At 41.8% G+C, this 24,703-nt stretch overlaps 1 protein-coding gene across 10 annotated transcripts in view; it reads left to right on the plus strand.

The window, feature by feature from the left end:
• Positions 1-24,703, plus strand: part of PLCH1 (phospholipase C eta 1) — a 366,784-nt gene that overhangs the window by 318,167 nt on the left and 23,914 nt on the right. For 7 of the 10 annotated variants that reach the window (XM_077290709.1, XM_077290705.1, XM_077290714.1 and 4 more), the window contains 5 exons: positions 1,711-1,793; positions 6,414-6,494; positions 12,512-12,609; positions 20,662-20,841; positions 24,382-24,489. In XM_077290709.1, the coding sequence (XP_077146824.1) occupies positions 1,711-1,793; positions 6,414-6,494; positions 12,512-12,609; positions 20,662-20,841; positions 24,382-24,489 (550 nt within the window). The remainder of the gene's footprint in view (positions 1-1,710; positions 1,794-6,413; positions 6,495-12,511; positions 12,610-20,661; positions 20,842-24,381; positions 24,490-24,703) is intronic. The other 3 variants (XM_077290712.1, XM_077290710.1, XM_077290711.1) reach the window with 1 other exon arrangement.

A 24,703-nucleotide genomic window follows, 5' to 3' on the forward strand; every position in this document is an offset into this window, starting at 1 on the left:
CCGAACACTGGTTCACTGATTGTCCTTCTCCCGGTCACTTACTACTTACTGAGCACAGCCCCCAAACCTGCACTTTTATAGCTAGCTATCAAAGTTTCTCAGTTTTAATGTTTGTTCATATTTCTAGTTCCAGGAATAAATATGTGACTGTATGAATCAACCTCCAGAATTAACTCTTCACTTTGTCTAATACATCCCACCTTGTCCTGGGATAATGAACCCCATTTACTTAATCTCATGATTTTACGTTGAGTTTCCACATTGAGATTTTGATGAGGTTTTGACTTGCAAACCATTGCAGCTTACAGTTCCAGCAGTGTGGATGGGATCTGTGGAAATCTCAAGTCTCACACTTGAAACTGACCCGCGGTGCGTGGTTGAATTACGTAACATGTCAGTTTCTATTGTGGGTACATTCTATTGTAGTTACATTAGTTACAGTCTGCAGGTGAAAAACGCCTATATGTTTTCAGTGCTTTTCCACTTCGGAAGCGCACTAAAAATGCTTGTAATGTTACATGTTTGTAGCAATAAAGTTTTGCCAAAGCCAAACCAGGAACTATCAAAAACAAAGCAGCTTTGTTTAAAACGACACACCAGAAAAAGACAAAAAGTGCAGTGTCGCAAACGCGATAAATACACATGTAAACAAAAAACTAAAAATGCCATAAAAACTCTCAAGTAAGCTAATTTATCTAATTTGCAACATGAAAAAGTCACCAAATATTCATAATGGGAATGTAACTTATGTATCATGGAGCATTGGTGTAGATCCATCATATAGAATTGGATTTAGAGAAAATAATTTTTCTGAAGCATACTGTTTATATATTTTCTTTACCTGCAGTTCTCTTCTTGCGTTTAATATTTTATGTAGAAATATGTTTCATTAATTTTTTATCTAACTTTTCCATCAATTGAATACATGGAATAGATAGTCAGTAAAGGCAGAATCATGGTAACGACTTTTACAGTTTACCTACATTTATCCAGTTCCTCATATTGTACAATTTACATTCATACATCTGGCCTTAGATTACATGAAATTGCTAATGAATAAACTATAGTCGGTTGAATGATCGTTCGTTCAGCGATGGCCTCATACACACTACAGATTTCATGAGACCATGATCTGTCCTGTCTACATCAGACAGCACAGGAGCGGACACAGACAGAAGAGGGGCCCATGTGTGAGAACAGTATATATAATGCACAATTCTTCCTGCTTTCGAGGTGGCAGAGGTCCCCTAGGTCCCTGTGCGGCTGCACAGGTTGCACCAATGATATGTCCGCCCCTAATTTAGCCCAAGCAGTGTTATGAAAGATTCTGAACATTATATGGACAAAATGAACATTTGAGCCATCCAGCCTTCAGTTGCTCATTACTATCCGCTTTGACCACTTTCGGCAACTTTGATGTAGCGTATATGGGCACCCAAGAGCAACACAAAGAATCTGCCTTGATCGGATCTATTTATTCTTCACCTCTTAACCAAATCTTCATTGACCCTTGAATAAAATTCCTATATCTTCTCTGAAACACATTTTGACATACAGTATAGGAATTATTGACATAATCACATTGTTGTTATACGTTGCTTTGAATTTGTGATGCATATTTCCACCCCACAAGATGGTTTCTACTCCATTATATCAGAGAAGCGTCATGCACCTAGAAAGTGAAGATGTATTCATTCTTTTATCCTGCAGAGAGCTTCAAAATCCAGATCAAAATCTTGCAGTACAGATGAAGATGAAGATTCTTCACCAAGGGAATCGGGGCAGATGAACAGGTCAGATCTCGTAGCAGTAGCTCCAGAGTCCTTTCCATCACTGTGACCATGTGTTAGCTTTGGGCGCACATGTATTTAATAATGTATGCTTCTCATTAGCCATTATCAAGACTGTTGACCTTAGACGTTCTGCAGTGTTGTGTAGAAGCACAATGCCTCATATAATGAGTATATTGTTAAGATCCCACTGTTATTTTCCATAGTTGAGCTACTATGTCAGCAAAGAGCATATTTGGATATTATAAGTCTGTTCTTCTGCAGAAAAATATATTTGATCAGATAATATAGCCAGGAGCTTTATGCAGACGTCTGGGCTATGATCTCCATCAAAATGAGGTGTGTCCGTGCACCACTCCGTGTCCCGTGCAGACTTGATGCAGCCCCTCTTCTAGGAAGTAAAAATTGCACATACTCCAAGAATCCAAGGCACCGGTTATCCTCCTTCCACAAAAATATTTTTATTGACACCAGTGTATACACAGGAAAGTATGAAACGGTTCGGCCACCCAGAGACTTTGTCAAGCCAAGAAATGTTGACAAAGGCCCTGCGTGGCCGAAACATTGCTGACTTTCCTGTGTATATTGAACAGCAGTCCTTTTATAGATCCATTAACAAATGGTGGGGATACACACAATCAATTAAACAACAACACTTCATCCAATGGAGGTGACCCAAAAAGATTAAACAGGTGTAATGATACACCAAGTAGTGTAAAACATTTATTTATTCTGATATATTAAAAATCAAACATAATTAAAAGGCAAGGTATCCTCAAGACACGAACATGTCAGGCTAAGTGTAATATATTGGGACATATGGCTGGACTTCATAGTGGCGATACTATGTAAAATAAATATAATGATTGACATCAATATAAATGTACAAAATACAAAAAACACTAAGTCCAAACTGAATTTAGTTAACAGCTGTAATACATAGAACAATAAATAATATCCAGTAATTCAGATAATAATAGGCCAATAGTATCCAATGTGCATTCCAGCCTATTATTATAAAGTGTCCATGTATTTGCCACGCAACAACATATGGAGTAACATTATAACAGAATCATCTAATAAAGCCATAACAAAAGATGTGAAAATGATGGTTAGTAGTTACATACCTATAGGAAAGATTCACCTGAACAGTCCCAAGCCCCGCACACGTTTCGCCCTGCTTCCTCAGGGTATACATGACTGGGATTAAGTGTTGTTGTTTAACTTTCCTGTGTGTACAGTGGTGTCAATAAAAATATTTTTGTGGAAGGAGGATATTCGGTGCCTTGGTTTCTTGGAGAATGGGTTATTATGATGTACAATTGTATTAAAGTCATAATTGGCTATAATTTCATATCACCTCTTGTTAATTTCTTAGGGCCCATTTAGATTGACCGATAATCTGGAGACGAGTGTTTGTAGGAGTGTTAGTAGCCCCGTCTGGCAATTTACCAGAGTTAATATTTGGCTACGTTTATGTGTTTGTTTTGTTTTGGTTTAAATGACCTTTTACATTATTTGTAAAGTATCTAATTCTGTAGTTGAATAATAGCAGTAAATTGTAAAAATTATATGTAAATAGCACCAACTTATAGTGCAGCAGTGTTCATACATTACATACTGCAAACTGATGAACTCGAATACTAGAAGTGATTGCCCTGCAAAAAGTCAAATTGCTCGTTTAGTAAATTTGTCCAGAATATAGGGAAGAATATAAAGTTACATCAGTAAATCGTCAGCCAGGGTCTGTATCTGTAGGGTTAGGAAGAGAATTGGGGTGCAAAGGTTGCAGAAGTCACTGTTGGATGAAGGGATACACATTGTAGAAAGAGGGAAATGGAAAATAGATGTACTTATTACATTTCTTTGTGTTTCATTGCTAAGAATATATATTAATAATGTGGAGGTAAGTAGGTGCCCTGGCTTTCTCCATCACATATTCATACAGCATTCATTTGATTGTCGCCACCAATCCAGACACAGGTATTGATACAAAATAGTCACCGCTTGGCAGCCAACCCCTCCATCTTGTCCAATATGTCTCTTTGTATCTGTCTTTTCCTTGTCTTTCACTGATCTACGTACAGGTTACATTCAGCTATTGACATTTGCGGCCCATAGGAAGCATTAATTGCAGGTAAATTAGTCTAAGCATGTTATACATAAACCGCTGATCACCATAAATCACATCCACCTGCCTAATATTGTGTAGGCTCCCAATACCGTCAAAATAGCTCTGACCCATCAAGGCATGAACACCCCAACACCTCTGAAAGTATTGTATGATTTCTGGCATTGAGATATAAGAAGCTGGTCCTTCATAGGGGTTTTCCGGGTCTATTTTATTTTTGTACTATTGGTCTAAGATCTGACAGGCAGGTAGTTGCTAACCTGCCTGTTCTATGTAGCACCAGCTCAGAACGGTCGTGGACTGCTCTAACCAGCGATTCTGCTGCTTCACTTCAGCTGAGCAGCTCATCCTCTTCTGGGCTGCTCTGTCCATGGGGCGTGACTGCCGATGTCATGCTGATTGGTAGCCAGCTTCCCGCAGTTAGGCAGTGGGGAGCCAGCTGTCAATCAGCATGACATCAGCAGTAACGCCCCGTCAGCAGTGCAGAGGGGGTCTGAAGCAGCTGCTCTGTTGTTGTGATGTCTGTGAAAGCTGCAGAATCACCGACAGGAGCGGTCTGTGACCTCTCTGAACCAGCAGAGATCTGCGGCAGGCAGAACAGGCAGGTAGTTAGCAGCTACCTGTCTTGTAGTGCTTAGGCCCATAGTAGCCGAATAAAATAGTCCCAGATAACCCCTTTAAAGGGTTATTTAACCTTTAGAAAAACTGAAACTCTATGCGTCTGCTTGGTTGTTGTTTTCCATCGTCTGTATATGACTATTACAGCCAAGTAGTGCCCTGATCATGTGCTTACTGCCATTATGGTTTCCGTTGCTAAGTGCTGATGCCAGTACACAGCATGTAGCCGCTGAGGTCACTGACTGCTTCTGTCACTTCATTTTGGATATCCTTGAAGTCTTCTAATCTGCTATGTGGAGCCTTCATGGATCAGCCTTGCCTTTCCAGCACATTCCAGATACTCTGTCTGATTGAGATCTTGGAATTTAGAGGACAAATCATCACCTTGAACTAATGTCGTGTTCCTCAAACCATTCGTGAAGCAATTTTCCAGTGCTGCAGGCGCATTATCCTGCTGAAACAGACCTCTGTCATTAGTGAAGCCCATTACCATGAGAGGGTTTGCTTGTATGTAAATAGGTGATGCGCCTCACATTAGTGTTATCATGAATGTCAAGATTGAGGGTTTCACAGCTGAGCCTTGCTTTTGCTTCTCTAGTGACACGTTTCTGGCATTTTTCCCCCATTCACATATATAGCTGATTTCATATTCTGTAAAGGAGAAACGATCCACTCAAACAAAAATGACTGCCTTTTATGTATATGACCGTCATATTCTCCGATTCCACACACTGGGCCTGATTCATCATTGTTCATGCTGACCTTGAGGTGGTGTGCTGGGGTCAGACGCTCCTGACTCATGAAGAGGCTTATGATTGGAGTGTGTGCCTTCGCACAATTCCTACTCTAGTCCCTGCTGGAGTAAGATTTGTGGCCTAGGCTTCTCATAATGAATTTGATGAGTATCGGTCACCAGGCCCCACCCCAGCTCCAACCACTTTGTCATAGCTGGAGAAAAATTGGCATCAGAAGGACAAAAGTCACTACATGTTAGCCCAGCCTCAAGCTATGCCAAAATTCTGACTTTTCAAACCTTTTTGCACCAAGTACAGGCATAAAAGCTTTGGTGAATGGGGCCCTATGTTTTTTTAATTTAACAAGGGTGCCGCTCTTTCCCCTTTAAAGTATCTTCATTTCTTTTCTTTTTTTTAGTACCCAGAAACATCAGGCACCATGTGATATCACTTTGTACAGTAGATTTCCGCATTTCCTCGTTGCTCTTAGACGGTGGACTATCCACGCTCTGCCATGGGACATAGCTTAGCTCTGTCTGAGTCCAGGCTGACACTTGCTGCGTTTTCTATGTTTTTCTTTGCATTCTACTTGGCCACATAAAACTCATCCTTATGTTATCTGTTTGTTACCATTTTGCTGATTCCTGAAACAGTAGGATCATGGAACTCCGTTTTGAGAGTCTTTATGTCCATTTTGTACTTTTAGGCACAATATAAGTGACTTTCTATACTATACAAAGACCGATTACAAGCATGTCACAGTAATGGCGGACTAGCCCAATGTTAGTTATTGTTTTTTTACCAATCACATAAAATAAATTGCCTGCTGAGAACTCCATCCATGCAGTCCATTCTCAGTCTTCTAATTCATCTTCCTCATCTCTCCTGACTGGTACAGAATGAGAATTGATTATACTGTATCGCTCTGAACCAGCCTGGCATCTTCTACATTGGCTTTGAGCATAAAATCCCAATGGCGTGTCCAGCAGTCATTTTATACCAGTCCGGCTCTGCGTTCTCTATTCCTTGAAAACTGCTCTCTAAAGCAAGCGCTATACTGTAACTCTTTCTTTGCTGTTGAGAAATATTGGCAAGGAATGGGGCAGGCAAATTGAATGCATTACCTCCTGCTTACTGTAGGTGGAGCCAAGCTACTTATGGCATCTTACTTACTTGTGCTTGGATTGGTGGAGAAGAGGATTTTGAAAACGCTCATTACAGGTAAGGGACAGTCCTGCGGAATTATACCTAAAGCTAAATATAATATATATGTAGTATAATGGTCCTTTCTGCTTACTGTGTTGTTGCATGCTTTATTTCAGAATCTGGATGAAGGATAAATACAAAATAGTTAATAAAAAAAAATGATAAATGCTATGTTATATCCAGGCCCACGGAGGCTCGCATTTTGTCACTCCATTCTTGGCTCTCTCATACTGTTAATGCTTGTGTGAAAAATACATTTTATTATAATTTAGTGTATACAAATATGAAGGGAGTGATTCTGTTGATGTCTTTTCTACACAACTTTTTTCTAAACCAAGAGATGTACTTTTGCGAAACATGTGCCCTTCGTGGAATATAAATGAGCAGTAGGAGAATATTTTATTCTTTTTTTTTGCACTATTTTACTCTTCTGTCACCAGGTATTTGCTTTGTAATCTGAGAGCAACATATTGTAGGAACTGAGATCCTGATTCCAGTGTTGTCAATTACGTGGCTGTGTTTTGCTGTTTTAATACAATCAGTGTTTTATCAGCAGGAGATTATCACTACAGGACACAACTGGTTTTGTGCCTGCTAGTCGAACCACGCCCCACGCAGTGATTAGCAGCTCTCTGTCACTATACCATGTACACAGTAAGCTGTATTGTGGGTGGGGTTACACAGCCCAATATCTGGTTACACAGCTCAATGACTGAGTTCTGCTAGATCTTCAGCACAGAAAACTGTCACTCATATCTGCTGCACCCAGTAAAGTAAGTGATGCATCACTGGAATCACCATCTCTGTCCATACATCATGCTGCTGTCAGATTACATAGCAAAAACCTGCTGACAGATTCCCTTTAAGGTGCCCATATGCCTTAAATACCTGTTGACTGAGCTCTCCTTGCCCTGCCATGTACATGCACATTTCATCCCAACGGGTAAATTGATGTCAGCCCAGAACTTCTCTTTAACCACAGGAAGCTTCCATGCACATTACCTGTTCGCTCTGCCAGCCGTAGTCTGGTGTATATGCGGTTCTTCAGACTTTTGGACAATACGTACTTCCTCGACTCAGAACAAAGGATTTAAGGTTGCACAATCTTGTCTGCTGTTCAACCATATCAATATATCTTCCCTTACACTTAATTAATTCAAGGTATTCTACTGACCTACATAATTTCAGTACCAAACTTGAAAAGAAACCTCTTTCCTAAACGGTTCCCCTCTGGCTACTAAGAAATTGAATCCTCTAGATTTCGTCGCATTGAACTTCGTTGACATTCTCACCCAATTAATCATTATTCTACAGTCACATTTCAGGAGCCCAGGAACATTCTCATTCCTTTTAGTATGAAAATGAACAAAAATGCAATGTATTAGCGAAAAGGTTATAGCTGGCGAGATAAGTTAGTGCATGTTCTGGATTTACTAGAATGCTCTAGGACGGCCATCAGAAGACTGCCTGTATCCATACCCTGAGGGATTCTATCGCACTAATCTAACGGGCTTCCTGATAGGGGGAACTATTGCATTGTTGCTACCATTAGCTTCAGTGATTAGCGGAGTGATCATTGACCCTGCCTTCACCTCTAGACATTGAAAGATTCTTCATCACTGAAAAACCATTGAAGGATCCTATTAGTTCACAATAAGCAGAGATCACGTGAATTATGAAGAATTGATCCAGAAAGCTTCATGGAAAATTGTTTAATTTTTCAAAGAAATACAAGGAAGTACCCCCCAAAAAAACCAACAAATTACTTTTAATTTTTATTTTATTCAAGATAACATCTTGAAAACATGAATCCCCTTCAAAATACTGTCCATTAGATGATATGCGCTTGTCCCAACCGTTTTTCCACTGTTCTAAACATTTTCTATATTCTTCTGAATTAATGATGTTATTCATGTGCCTCCAGCAATTTTTTTTTTTCTTAACCTCTTCTTCATCCTGATAACGCTTTCCCTTTTGGGTTTTCCTTTATTCTTGGGAATAAAAAGTCATCACAGGGGGAAGGGTCGGGCGAGTAAGTGGGGTCAGAAACTGTTGTCATGCCGTTTATCACCAAAACTGGTTGATTTTCATCATTGGGTGGGCAGGCGCTTTTGTCACGATGAAGCAGACAGTCCCTTGATTGCCAAAATTCAGGTAGTTTTTTTTTCCCTGTCTCAAGCAATCGCTTCAGCACTGGCAGATAGTAATGTCGGATCACTGTGGTGCCCTGAGGAACAAAGTCAACATAAACGACTCCTTTAATGTCGAAACAACAAACATTCGTGGACTTCAAATCTGATTTCTCTTGCCGTGCTTTTTTTGGTCTGGGCGATGAAGCTGTCTTCCATTAGCTGGACTGCTGTTTTGTTTCAGGATCATAGGCGTAACACCAAGATTCATCCCTTGTGATGACTTTTGACAAAAAATCAGGATCACCCCACCCCCTCTTACTCGCCCGACCTAATCCCTTGCGGTTTCTTCTTAGCTCCAAGAATGAAGAAAAACCTAAAAGGAAAGCATTTTAAAGGGTTACATAGACTTGTACATTTGGAGATGTAGAAGTTTCAGACAGGTACCCTTTAAGTAGACTCTGTAATTTGGAGGGGTTGTCCGACCCCCAAAAAACTGTTTTTGTGTTATTCTGATCTTAACAATGATGTTGTATTCTCTGGTCTCCTGACTGCTGGGGCCAGGACCTCACTGCCGCATACAATCCAAGGCCACAATAGTCAGGTGACTGAAGAATGGGAGCTCATCGCTTCCTGTCCTGTCACAGTTACAAACCCTTTAATTGTTGATCACTTTGTTGCTACCATAGCACTAGGAACTAGAATTATTCTTGTAATAAGTAACTTTCTAAAGTATTGTGAACGTCTGACGCTTAATACAACTTTTGGATTGATTACTCACGTCCATAGCCTTTTTGTTGCTTAACCTATAATCATTCTTTTCATTTACTTGTGAAACACATTGAATTATCACTCCGTGCAGTGATGGATTAAATTGTAATATGTTTGCTGCTTGGCAGTAGTATTGTTTTCTAACCATGTGATTGGCTAAATCACTGAAAAATGGCTTTAAGGGTACCGTCACACATTGAAATTTTCATCGCTGCGACGGCACGATTCGTGACGTCGCAGCGTCGTATGATCATCGCTCCAGCGTCGTAGACTGCGGTCACACGTCGCAATCACGGCGCTGGAGCGATGCCGAAGTCCCCCGGTAACCAGGGTAAACATCGGCTGCGCTCTGCTCTCACTTTCCGGCCGGCACTCAGAGCAGGAAGCAGACGGCAAGGGACCTGAAGGACACCGACGGGTGAGTATGTACGGTTTGTTTTTTTACGTTTACGCTTGTAACCAGGGTAAACATCGGGTTACTAAGCGCGGCCCTGCGCTTAGTTACCCGATGTTTACCCTGGTTACAAGCGAAGACATCGCTGGATCGCTGTCACACACAACGATCCAGCGATGTCAGCGGGTGATCAAGCGACGAAAGAAAGTTCCAAACGATCTGCTACGACGTACAATTCTCAGCAGGGTGTCTGATCGCAGTAGCGTGTCAGACACAGCGATATCGTAACGATATCACTAGAACGTCACGAATCGTAACGTCGTAGCGATGGAAATTTAAATGTGTGACGGTACCCTAAGTCAGGAATTTTTCTTTGCTTGAGAATCATGTGCATTTTTGTTGCCAAATAAACATTACATTGTATTCAGGCTCTGATCTCCCTTGCAGATCCATGAATTATGTTAATGGGGTTGACCACTACATGTTAATTGATGGCCTCGCCTGATCTGATGGGTGGGTGTGCAACACTCTGCTTCCCCACCGATTATCTGTTACTGACAGCAGCCGGTAGTTCTCGGCTGCTGCCAGAACACAGCAGCTCTGTCATTTTTGTAGTGGCCGTTGCCGAGCAATGTACATCCACATTGTATTCAAATCAATAGGGAGTGGATCTGCATTACCTGTCCACTGCCACTATAGTTTTAGCAGAGGTGCTGTGTTTCGGCAACAACTGAAAACTACCGGCTGCCCCCAGTTACAACTGATCGGCGGGATTTAAATTGTATGCTGACACAAGGGAAGCTGTCGGAATCGTTTGTCGAGGGTATGTCTTGCTAAATATTCACAATGTATACGTCCAAATAAATAACATATAAAAGAGGTATGAAACGGCCTCATAGGCATGTACAGCTGGATCCAGAAATATTTGGACAATTTCACAAATTTTGATATTTTAGCTTTTTACCAAAATATATTCAAGATACAGTTATATAACCAAGTATGGGCTTAAAGTGCAGACTGTCAGCTTTAATTTGAGGGTATTCACATCCTAATTGGAGTAAGGGTTTAGGAATTACAGCCTTTATTGTGCAGCTGCCTTTCTTTAAAGTAACCAAAAGTAAATGGACAGACATCTCAAAAGTTCTTGAATGGGCTGTTCCTTCGTTAATCCATATTGAATTAAGCAGGTAAAAGGTCTGGAGCTGATTCCCAGGTGTGGCATTTGCACTTGAAAGCTATTTCTGTGAACCCACAATATGTGGTCCAATGAGCGCTCAATAGTTGAAAAATAGTTGAAAAAAAAGGAGAAATGCATTCGAGAGATAGCAGAAATGTTAGGAGTGACAAAATCAACAGTTTGGTACATCATGAAAAAAAAAAAAAAGAGTACACTGCAAGACAACAGCGCTGGGTCATTCCAGAATCCTTTCCATAGTGGAGGAAAACCCCTTTCATAACATCCACCCAAAAGAAGAACACACTCCAGTAAGTAGGTTTCAGTATCTCTTCATTAAAGAGAAAACTTCAAGAGAGCATATACAGAGGGTTCACCATAAGATGCAAACCATTAATCTGTCATACAAATAGACCAGACTAAACTTTGCCAGAAAAAAACATCTAAAGAAGCCAGCGCAGTTATGGAAAAGCATTATTTGAACAGATTAAACTAAGATCAAAATGTACCAAAATTATGTGAAGAAGAAAGTATGGAGAAGGCTTGGAACGGCTCTTGATCGAAATCACACCACACCCTCTGTAAAACACGGTGGAAGCAGTGTGATGGCATTGGCATGTCTGACTTCCAATGGCACTGGGTCATTAGTGTTTATTGATGATGTGACTGAAGACAGAGCAGCCAGTTGAGTTCTGAAGTGTACAGGGCAATACTTTCTGTTCAGATTCAACGAAATGCCGCAATGTTGATTGTATGTGGCTTCACAATACAGATGGACAATGATCAAAACATACTTCAAAAGCAACCAAGGAGTTTTTTTTAAAGCAAAGAAGTAGAATTTTTTGCAATGGCAGAGTCAATCACCAGATCTCAAGCCCATCAGACATGCATTTCACATGCTTAAGACAAAACGTAAGGCAAAAAGACCCACAAAGAAGCAACAATTGAATTCTGCAGTAAAGGCCTGGTGCAGCATTACAAAGGAGGGCACCCAACTTTTGGTGAAACCCATGGCTTCCAGACTTCATCCAGTCACTGCCTGTAAAGGATTTTCTAGAAAGTCAAGTTCAGGTCAGGAGACCCATGGCCAAAACATGAATTGTAGAGTGTACTCTGTGAAACACAGATGTGTGAAATCTGTCTTCCTAGACCTAGTCCACAGTGAGAGCCAGGAGACATGGCTGTCACTGTTATGGGGATACTGCAGCTGTCATTGGGAAACAGTGGAGCTTAATACCATGAGAATTAAGTGGCTGTCACTTGTATTAGGGAGTATTGTCTTCTATGATGGTTAGCTCTGTGATCTGAATTTACTTTTTTCCTGATCTAATTTATAAAAGTCTGCTCTATGTATCTCCAGGAAATGGATTTATTTTGATGGTTTTGAAATAATGATAAATGTAATTCGGAAAATATATTTTATCTACTGAGCTAAACATTGCCGTATCTAGAGCAAGTATGTTTTTTAGTGAGTGAAGAGACAAAGGGTAATACAAGCTTAATTAGGAAATATTTAGTATTTTAGATTCCTGCTCAATCATTTTTTCCAACTGTAACCTTGCAGGTTGGGCCGACGGAGGAAGACTATGAAATTATGTCGTGCGCTGTCTGATCTCGTGGTGTACACAAATTCGGTATCTGCACAGGACATAATGGATGATGGTAAGGTATCATTTTAACATTACTTATGCTACATCTTCCATAGAAAGATGTGCAGTGTGTAGAGTATCAATGCCTGATTGGTTATAAGGTGCAGAACTAAAGCTGCCCAAAGTCCTGGACCGGTATTACTAATAGACTTGGATTTCCGGAAGGCAGGCTGGTCAGATTTACTGCTGTATTTAATGACAAACAACATTCGAAGTCCTTTAGAAATCTCACAAAAGTCTACATTCATGTCAATGCAAAATCCTTTTAACTCTGATGTCAAGTTTTTCAAGCAGAAGACTCTTTAGGAACCGCTGCCATTTATTGTTCCTGAAGCTTCTTTTTTTGTAATTTTTTCAATTGTTTCCTGACCATTTTTCCAATGACTTCTGATAGTTTTCTCATTTTTTTGTGCCGACACTATTTTGTAATGTGAACTAAAGACATAGCTGTAATACTAATTACATTGATACTTTTGGTGAAGAAATCAGCTTTGTGGTTCTTCTGTAGTCTGCCTTTGGCGTTTTCTGGTCATTAGATTTCGGTGCATGGGGGCTGGTCTCTGCACTGGGTCTTCTCCTCCCTGTGTGTGATTACCTGGCGCCTCCGGTGGTGACCAGTCATTCATGCTGGGATTTGCTGTTTTCATTTCATTATTATACTTACATTTGTGTAGATTCAGCCTTCTGGATTGATACAGAAGAAGCTTTGCTGTTGTTGTGGTTGGCGATTTGAGCTTTTATCATAATTGCATGTTTTGCTGACATAGATCCAAACAGCGAAGCTTATCTTTCCTAATGCTTGTTTTCATTTCACTCGAGCAGTCACTGAAAAGGATTGTGCAAAACATGTCTCCGACGCATTTGCTGAATCCCGGATAGACAGGCACAAAGTACAGTAACAATGAATCTCTGTAAACATCTCCAAGTAAAATGCTTGTAGGGAGAATATGATTATATATTCTTCATATTCGCTGTGAAATCCGACCTAAGCTGCTTACCGTGCCTTGATATAGGTGTTCTGTTACTAGCCAATTTTTTTCAGTTGCCATCTTTACTAGCCGAGTAATGTAGAGCTGCTGTAATGCACTATAATAAAAGATTAGAAAAAATTCTGCAACTTGGAAATTGTCAGCAAACTGCTATTAGAAGGACTGTAAGCAGGTTTTTTCTATGTAATCCAACAGCAGCATGATTTATGGAGAGAGACGCGGATTCCATTGATGTATCATTTAGTTTTCTGGGTGCAGCAGTTATTATTATAGTCACAGTTTTCTCTGCTGCCGATCTAGCAGAGCTCAGTTGTTGAGTTGTGTTACCCCGGCCACATCACAGCTTTCTGTGTACACTGTATAGCGACAGAGAGATGCTGATCAGTCCTGGGGATCTGGTTGGACTAGGAGGCATGAGGCTAGTTGTTCTGTAATGCTACTCTCCTGCTGATAAATAATTGTTTGTAATGAAACCGCAAAACACAGCCCAGTAAGTGACACAGAACTGGAATATGTGTCTTTTTCACTACATCAAGGTGCTCTCAAGATTACATCGCAAAAACCTGCTAACAGATCATTTAATAGATCCCTGTAGATTTTGTAAGTGTCAAGTTTTTTTAATTAGTCTTTTGGCCGAAGCACCATTTGTGCAATTAAACGCCTTAACACCTTAATCATTAAAGGGGTGGTCCGAAACACAAATTACATTTCATTCTAAATGCCTATCTATTTACTACTTCCTTTTTGACGGCGCTTCGTGTGAGAATCCATGTGCATGCAGAGATACTCAAATGAACCACAGCCTCTGCATCCTCTCTGAAACAAAGAGTCATCAGTGACGTTCGTTTCAGGGACTGGGCTAGTCCCTGCTCTGCTAACAATGCATCAGTTCTTAATTCCAAAGAATTCTCAGTAGATTCTTGTCACTGTGGCATGTGCGCAATGACAGTGCACTCTCCCTCTGGCACTGATCAGAATTAATGAGCTGGCAGCAGAGCGCACAGGCAGTACGTATTGTAAGAGGATGGCCCAGAGTGTAGAGACCAGTGCTACCCCTGCAAGTGAGCTATGACATCTAGTTGAATGCGAAAAAAGACTGGGAAAAAAGAAACCGCAATAGCGTCTTATCCAATGGCAATGGGATGTCGGGAAAAGGGGAGACTGCAATCACCTTGATAAGTGGCTGAATGGCAACACATAACAGGCATATGACAGCTGCTGCACAGATACTGGTCAAGAGGACGACCACAGATACAAGGGAAAAGTATGAAGGTATCACTTATGCACCGCTGGAATCGAATACTCGGTTTAAAAGTCAACGCGTTTCACGGTCCCTCTGGTTTGTCCTGATGAAAAGGTTGTGCGTGACCTCGAAATGCATTGACTTTTAAAGTTGCTTGATCATGTGCAGAGCAAAAAAAACAACAACAAAAGTACACATATTTGATATCGCCGCTTCCAGAACGACCCGCCTATAAAACTGGTCCCACTAGTTAACCCCTCTAGTGAACACCATAAAAAATAAATAAAAAAACAAGACAGAAAACAAAGCTTTACCATCATACCGCCGAACAAAAAGTGGAATAAACGCGATCAAAAAGACGAATATGAATAAACATGGTACCTCTGAAAACGTCATCTGGTCCTGCAAAAAACAAGCCACGGTACAGCTCCATCAGCAGAAAAATAACAGTTATAGCTCTCAGAATAAAGCAATGCAAAAATAATTTTCTGTAAAATATTTTTGATTGTGTAAAAGCTCCAAAACATAAGAAAAGATATAAATGAGGTATCACTGTAATCGTACTGACTTGAAGAATAAAACTGCTTTATCAATTTTACCACACGCGGAATGACATAATTCCCCCCCCCCCCAAAAAAAAAAAAAAAAAAAAAATCCTGAATTGCTGATTTTTTGTACATTCTGCCTCCCAAAAAATCTGAATAGAAATCAATCAAAAAATGTCATGTGTCTGAAAATGGTACCAATAAAAACGTCAACTTGTCCCGCAAAAAGTCACCTAATCACTTATACCGCACGAGGAATTGCGTAAAAAATAAATAAAACCAATTCTTCACCTGCTGTTGATTTTTTTTCATTTGACCTGCCAATGATCGCAGTAAGGTTCGGTGCACATTTATCCTGCACTGAGCGCTAACATCGGGGTTTCCGTTTAAAGCTCTGAAATACGTGAATCAGACGGAACCCCTGGATGAATATTCCCTACTAGATGGTGGCCCGATTCTAACGCATCGGGTATTCTAGAATATGTATGTATGTATGTATATAGCAGCCACATAGTATATAGCACAGGCCACGTAGTATATAGGAGGCATGTAGTATATAGCAGACAAATAGTACTTGGCCTGTTCTATATACTATGTGGCTGCTATATACATACATACATTTTGTAGAATACCCGCTGCGTTAATACAGGCCACGCAGTACATAACACAGCCCATGTACTATATAACACAGCCCACGCAGTATATAGCAGCCAAGCAGTATATAACACAGGCCACGCAGTACATAACACAGGGCACGCAGTATATAACACAGGGCACACAGTATATAACACAGGGCACGCAGTATATAACACAGGGCACGTAGTATATAGCACAGCCCACGCAGTATATAACACTGCCCATGTAGTATATAGCACAGCCCCCGCAGTATATCACACTGCCCATGTAGTATATAGCACAGCCCCTGCAGTATATCACACTGCCCATGTAGTATATAGCACAGCCCCCACAGTATATCACACTGCCCATGTAGTATATAGCACAGCCCCCGTAGTATATCACACTGCCCATGTAGTATATAGCACAGCCCCCGTAGTATATCACACTGCCCATGTAGTATATAGCACAGCCCACGTAGTATATAACACTGCCCATGTAGTATATAGCACAGCCCCCGCAGTATATCACACAGCCCACGCAGTATTTAGCAGTGTGGGCACCATATCCCTTTTAAAAAAAAATAATTAAAGTAAAAAATAGTGATATACTCACCCACCGGGAGCCACCAAAGCTCCACCGAGTCGCCATCCTCCGTTCCCAGGATGCATTGTGAAATTACCCAGAAGACTTAGCGGTCTCGCTGGGGACACATTGGGGACACACAGGGTTAATAGCAGCGGTACAGGAGTGCGTTACCCGCGGCATAACGCGGTCTGTTACCGCTGCCATTAACCCTGTGTGAGCGCTGACTGGAAGGGAGAATGGAGCGGGCGCCGGGCACTGACTGCGGGGAGTAAGGAGCTGCCATTTTGCCACCGGACTGTGCCCGTTGCTGATTGGTCGTGGCCGTTTTGCCACGACCAATCAGCGACTTGGATTTCCATGACAGACAGAGGCCGCGACCAATGAATATCCGGGACAGACAGACAGACGGAAGTGACCCTTAGACAATTATATAGTAGATAATGAGGCAGATCGAGGCATTGTGGACACATTTTGGTGCCATTTTACCCACTTCTTGTGTGAAAATGTAAAATTTGGGGCTAAGACAAAAATTTGGTGGTAAAAATGTAGTTATTTTTTCTTCACTGCCCAATGTTATAAACATTCTGTGACACACCCCTGCGGTCAATATGATGACTGTACCCCTAGATGAACTTATTGAGAGGTGTAGTTTGTAAAAATGGGATCACTTTTGGGGGGGTTCTGCTGTTCTGGCACCTCATGGGCTCTCCCAGTGGGTCATGGTACCAGCAAACCATAACAGTAAAATTTGGCGTTCCTTGCCTTCTGAGCTTTGCACTGTGTCTGAAAAATATTTCCAGATTACATGTAGGGTATTGGTGCACTCAGGAAAAATGGACCTCAGTGTGTTGTAAACAAAAATGTCCTATTAGCCCTTAGAAAAATTAAAAACTTGGGGCTAAAACAACATTTTAGTGGTAAAAATGTAATTATTCCTTCTTCACCGCTCAGTGGTATAAAATTCTGTGAGGCACATGTGGTCAATATGATCACTGCACCACTAGATGAAGTCATTGGGGAGTTTAGTTTGTAAAATGAGTTCACATATAGGGGGTGTCTGACTTTCTGTTGTTCTGGCACCTCAGGGGCTCTGTCAATGTGACATGGCATGCTCAAACCATTCCAGCAAAATTTGAACTCCAATACGGTTCTTCTTCCCTTCTGAGCTTTGCATTGTGCTTCAAAAGTAGGATTCCCCCACATAAGGGGTATCGGCATACTCAGGAGAAATTGCACAGCAAATTGTATGTTACAATTTCTCCTGTTACCCTTATAAAAATGCTAAATTTTGGGCTAAAATAACATTTTTATGGGGAATCTGTGATTTTATTATTTTCACAACTCAACTTTATAAACTTCTGTGAAGCACCTGGGGGTTCATGTTGCTTACCACACAACTAAATACATCCCTTGAATGGTCTAGATTCCAAAATGGTGTCACTTGTGGGCGGTTTCCACAGTTTAGGCACATCAGGGGCTCTCCAAACGGGACATGACATCCACTGATAATTCCAGGAAATTATACATTCAAAAAGTCAAAGTCCTTCCCTTCCAAGTCCTGACATGCGCCCAAACAGTAGTTTTCTCCCTCATCTGGGGTATCGGCGTACTCAGGAGAAATGTGGGGTCCATTTTTACCTGTTACCCTTGTTAAAATAAAAACATTTGGATCTGAGGTAAATGTTTTGTGGAAATGGTTAAATGTTCATTTTTTTCCACATTACAAAAATTGCTGTGAAGCACCTGAAGGGTTAATAAACTTCTTGAATGTGGTTTTGAGCACCATGAGGGGTGGAGTTTTTAGAATGGTGACACTTTTGGATATTTTCTGTCATATAGACCCCTCAAATTGTGAGGTGGCCCCTAAAAAAATGGTGTTGTAAATTTTGTTGGAAAACTGAAATATCGCTGGTCAACTTTTAACTAGTGTTGAGCATTCCGATACCGCAAGTATCGGGTATCGGCCGATACTTGCGGGTATCGGAATTCCGATACCGAGATCCGATACTTTTGTGGTATCGGGTATCGGTATCGAAACAACATTAATGTAATAATGTGTAAAAGAGAGAATTTAAATTTAAAAAATATTGCTATACTCACCTCTCCGACGCAGCCTGGACCTCAGCGAGGGAACCGGCAGCGTTGTTTGCTTAAAATCCGCGCGTTTACTTCCTTACGTGAAGTCCCGGCTTGTGATTGGTCGCGTGCCGCCCATGTGGCCGCGACGCGACCAATCACAGCAAGCCGTGACGTAATTTTAGGTCCTTCAGGATTTTAAAATTACGTTCTGGCTTGTGATTGGTCGCGTCGCGGTCACATGGGCGACGCGACCAATCACAAGCCGTGACGTCACGGGAGGCTGGACACGCGCGCATTTTAAAATTAAAAGGAAGGAAAAGCGCGAATTTTAAGCAAACAACGCTGCCGGTTCCCTCGGTGAGGTCCAGGCTGCGTTGGAGAGGTGAGTATAGCAATATTTTTTATTTTAATTCTTTCTTTTACACATTAATATGGATCCCAGGACCTGAAGGAGAGTTTCCTCTCCTTCAGACCCTGGGAACCATCAGGGATACCGTCCGATACTTGAGTCCCATTGACGTATTGGTATCGGGTATCGGTATCGGATTGGATCCGATACTTTGCCGGTATCGGCCGATACTTTCCGATACCGATACTTTCAAGTATCGGACGGTATCGCTCAACACTACTTTTAACCCTTATAACTTCCTAACAAAAAAAAATAAAAAATTTTGGTTCCAGAATTGTGCTGATGTAAAGTGGACATGTGGAAAAGGTTATTTATTAAATGGAATCTGTCACCCCAAAATGGAAGGTGAGCTAAGCCCACCGGCATCAGGGGCTTATCTACAGCATTCTGTAATGTTGTAGATAAACCCCCGATAGAGGAGAAAAAGAGGTTATATTATACTCACCCAGGGGAGATCCCGCTGTGGTCCAGTCCGATGGGCATTGCGGTCCGGTCTGGGGCCTTCCATCTTCTTACGATGACGTCCTCTTCCTTGTTTCCTGTAGTGGCTCCGGCGCAGGTGTACTTTGTCTCCCTGTTGAGGGCAGAGCAAAGTACTGCAGTGCGCAGGTGCTGGGCCTCTATGACCTTTCCTGGCGCCTGCGAACTGTAGTACTTCGCTCTGCCCTCAACAGGACAGACAAAGTACACCTGCTCCGGAGCCATAACAGGAAGCAAAGACGAGGATGTCATAGTATGAAGATAGGAGGTGCTGGACCCGGACCGCGATGCCCATCGGACCGGGACCGCCCCTGGGTGAGTATAATCTAACCTTTATTTTTCATCTTTCAGAATACATTGGGGGTTATCTGCAGCATTACAGAATGCTGTAGATAAGCCCTTGATGCCGGTGGGCTTAGCTCACCTTGGATTTTGGGGGTGGCAGGTTCCCTTTAACTGCCATCTTCTATCTCAGTAATGTCATCACTGAATACAGATTTTACTTCAGAAGTGAGAATGAATGATCAGTCATGGAGGAGAAAGAAGCCGATTTATCTGATAAGATATATTACAAAGTTTCTTATTTTCATGTGTACTGTTGACTTATTAAATAATAATGAAAATGACGGTTACGCGTTAAGCCTTTTATGTTTTCCCTTTAAATGAAAACAAAAACATTTTGGAAAGACAATAGAATATGACTCTTGATGCTGCTGGAATGTAATCAGAATCTCCTATTATGTTATTCACTTACATACTTTTCATTATAACGAGTATGGGTCCATAATAAAGCCTACAGTCATTGAAATTCACAGTGGGTTACCCATATAGAAATGTTTGTCTCTGCTACTCAACCTTGAATATTATGACCTACTGTTTCTATTGGAATTTGTCAAAATCCCCCATAGTGGCACGCAGCCCTCCACTAATCTATTTAGAGTCTACCCATGCACACTTCTATAGTACTTTGTTTTCTGACTCTGGAGATTTGATTCCTTTTTTTTTTTCTTACAGTTTAATAAATATCGTATGTTCCTTAAAGAAAATAAAAATGAAAAGCTTCTTTCTCCAACACAGAAAATACCTGATTTTGTGATTTGTTTTTATTTTTTTGCAGGATCTACAGGAAATGTTCTGTCTTTCAGCGAGACAAAGGCTCATCAAGTCGTTCAGCAGAAGTCGGAACAGTTCATGATGTACAACCAGAAACAGCTTACCAGAATATACCCATCAGCTTACAGGATAGACTCCAGTAACTTTAACCCTGTTCCCTACTGGAATTCTGGAATACAGTTGGGTATGTATAATGTATGTAGAATAATTAGCCTTTTATTTCTTATTCTTTGCTTCTGTTTTTTTTTTTCTTTTAGTTCAGTTGAATGGATACGATAGTGATGTACCTCTGATGGTGGGGAGGTATACTCACTAAAGACCTAATTATGCTCATTGGGAAAGAAAAAATGTAAATTTGCAGTCAATAGGGTGTCTTTTTAGTTCATGTCTTGTTTCTTCAGAGAGGAAGAGGACTAGAACTCTAGTGCCACCTATTGGACGTAGCAATACTAACAGTCAATGTCGACCCTTTAACGAGCCTTGTCACATGACTTAGGATAAAAACCAAACCAGATTCTCAATTTGCAGACACTGTATTTAGGTGTACCGCCCCTCGTCAGTGCAAAGTGGAGATCTGGTTTGGCTGAGTGAGAGGCGTCTGACCACGATCCAAGAAGTATCATTTCTCCTTGCAAGGAGTGACATGTTAAGCATGTTGAGATGAGGAGACTTAAAGCAGCAATGCTCCCCCGGGAAATATGCAAATTGTGTCTTCAGACAGGAAGAGGACTAGAACTCTAGTGCCACCTATTGGACGTAGCAATCCTAACAGTCAATGTCGACCCTTTAACGAGCCTTGTCACATGACTTAGGATCTAGTTCATGTCTGGTATAAAAAATATATTTAGGTCTTACTGCTCCATAAGTATTGAAACTTCACTATTCATTAACAATCACTATGTCATGTTGGTGCAATTATACATTTAAATTAGTTTCTTAACATGTATGTAGCACATATTTTTACATGTAATACTGTCATGGTGCTATATGTGCTTATAATTTAAGGCTTGGGTCTCTGTGACTTGGAAGACCCTGTTTTGGCTGAGGATACATGCCCATAACTGTAGCCATTGTCAAAGTTCTTATTTGAAAGGGTCTATCCAGTAAGAATTATACTGTACAAACCTCAGAACTATGGTGTACAGCAGGCCACGCGATTGCAATGGGGCCATGAGCAGCTAAAGCCACCGCCAAATGACCTCACCTCCTGCCTGGCATATACCCACTTGTCTCAACATTTGTCATATGTCATGTGGCTCTGTCAGTGGTCTCCTGAAAGCTCTGCAAATGGCCACCCTTTAACCCCTATACGGGAATCTAGACTTACATAGGGGCCCTTGGGATGGAGCCATAGAATTAGCTGCTGGCTGTTGGTGCAAAGAATATAAAAAATCAGAAGATGCAAGAATAGTCAGTAAATGGGCCAATCTCAAAACGGGAAACAAATACACAAGAAAGGAGCTGAAGATCCAGGACTGAACCAGTGGAGAACAAGTCTATGTCCGTCAGCTTCCAGCAATACACTGGAAGCTTTAAAGGGAACCTGTCACCCCTTTTTTTCCGTATGAGATAAAAATACTGTTAAATAGGGCCTGAGCTGTGCATTACAATAGTGTATTTTGTGGACCCCGATTCCCCACCTATGCTGCCGAAATACGTTACCAAAGTAGCCGTTTTCGCCTGTCAATCAGGCTGGTCTGGTCAGATGGACGTGGTGTCTTCCCCCAGATCTTGCTTAGTTTTCCGTTGGTGGCGTAGTGGTGTGCGCATGCCCAAGTCCAGAATCCACTGCACAGGGGAGGGAAAAGAGCGCGATCTGCGCTATTCCCCTGGTGATCGGTGGGGGCGGCCATCTTCCTGTGGCCGCGCGTGCGCAGATCGAGATGCGAACTCTGCTTCAGGAAAATGGCCGCCGCGATCTCCATCTGCGCACGCGCGGCATCCCGCGGCCATTTTCCTGAAGCCCCGGGCAGCAGAGCGCTCGATCTGCGCACGCGCGGCCACAGGAAGATGGCCGCCCCCACCGATCACCAGGGGAATAGCGCAGATCGCGCTCTTTTCCCTCCCCTGTGCAGTGGATTCTGGACTTGGGCATGCACACGCCACTACGCCACCAACGGAAAACTAAGCAAGATCTGGGGGAAGACACCACGCCCATCTGACCAGACCAGCCTGACTGACAGGCGAAAACGTCTACTTTGGTAACGTATTTTGGCAGCATAGGTGGGGAATCGGGGTCCACAAAATACACTATTGTAATGCACAGCTCAGGCCCTATTTACAGTATTTTTATCTCATACGGAAAAAACGGGGTGACAGGTTCCCTTTAATAGGGTGAGGTGCTCACACAACCATTCTATCAGAATGGACGGTGCTACAGATCCTAGCCACCCTAATGTTAGTGACTGGACACAGCCTGTGCCACATAGAGCTTCTGGTTGTGAAGTTTCTCCTATAAGCAGCGCCGCCTGCATAATGAATATGGCAGCGCCTGGTGACAGAAGCAGACTTGGCAGGAGCAGGCCTCGGTGGAAATGTGACACCGTATATCTATGACAGAATTCTGAAAGATTTTACACATCAGACGCCTGCCGGTTACTGCTGCGATTAGGAGCTACCTTTGATTGAAGCAGTTTAATCCTTAGAGGCCGCAGTGAACATCTCTATTGAGTTTTCCTGACGCAATGGCTTCCACGATGGGGAGAGGGCCCAGTTTGGACTGTTGTTATAGGGTGCTCAGGTTTCTATGTACATCCGGCTTCAATACTACGAGAACTTAGATGTCCATAATCTTTGAACTTATTACACCCTGGTGTTTACAACTTACTGAGTAAACCCAAGACAGAAACAAACTAAAGTAATTAAATGCCCTGCTGTAAGTAAATGGGTAAAAGCAATGGTGCATATAAATAACATGGGGTACATCGTAAACACTGTTTTTGGTCAAAAAAAGCGTAAAAGCCATCCCACCAGCACCAAGGTGTACCCAAGTTCGGGATGGTTCTAACATTAATATTAAAACCTTATCCTGTGTGATAGTGATGTCCTGTGTGAATAAGGGTTGAGCAGGACCGGGTCCCAAACATGGACACACAGCTAGTGAGGAGCTTTTTAAATGTGTTATCCAGCTCAATGGAAGGGAGGCCCCAACTAAATGCAGCAACCTAAAGCTAAGGTGAAAGAAATGAACTGTAGTCAAGTTGGAATGCATGCAAAATAGGAGCATGTTCACACTGGCCGAAAAAGCGACAAAACTCAAGACAGAAACAAGCAGTTGAACTTACGGAGTAACCCAGAATTAGTGCCGCATTTTATGACCAATCACCATGCCGCTCTTCCCACCGCTTCACCTCTGAATTCCATTTGACTGTGAATAATGTTAAAAGCCAGTAGAGTTCACTCTGGGATCCTATTGTACAGGTTTTTCTCCTGTTCTTGGCATCATATTCTTCTTATTATAGCGCTATTTATTCCATGGTGCTTTACATGTTGCAGACACTCTCTATGAATACTCCCATAATGCTTTGGCCAGAGTTACATTTTCCCCTTCATACCGTGTGCAGTGGTTATGACATCGCTTTATGTATAATGGATAGACTAGACATATGCACGTCGGGCTGGCATCAGAAAATGTAGCATTTTCATAGCATCTAGTATTCAATGTCTGAAGTCTCAAACTAAGTGCGTTGGTGACCGTCCTTCATCTCTTTCTCTGTGTTCACAGTGGCGCTGAACTATCAGACAGAAGGACGCATGATGGAGCTAAATCGTGCAAAATTCAAGGTGAATGGCAACTGTGGATATGTCCTCAAACCCCAGCAGATGTGTAAAGGTATGTCGCTACTTTTAATTGGTAGATCCAGGAGTAAATTCCATGCAAAGCACCTGTTCCCGTTATTTCTATTGGAATTAATAGGGCTAACCTGGGAATCACATGGTGCGGACATGGCACCTGACAGCATGAGATGACAGCGTGTCGCCACGAATGCAGGCTGCACACATAATTCAATTTACTGGCAGAATGATTGCCAAATGTCAATTATGAT

This window comes from Ranitomeya variabilis, chromosome 2 (genome assembly GCF_051348905.1).
Source record: "Ranitomeya variabilis isolate aRanVar5 chromosome 2, aRanVar5.hap1, whole genome shotgun sequence".
Taxonomy (NCBI): Eukaryota; Metazoa; Chordata; class Amphibia; order Anura; family Dendrobatidae; genus Ranitomeya; species Ranitomeya variabilis.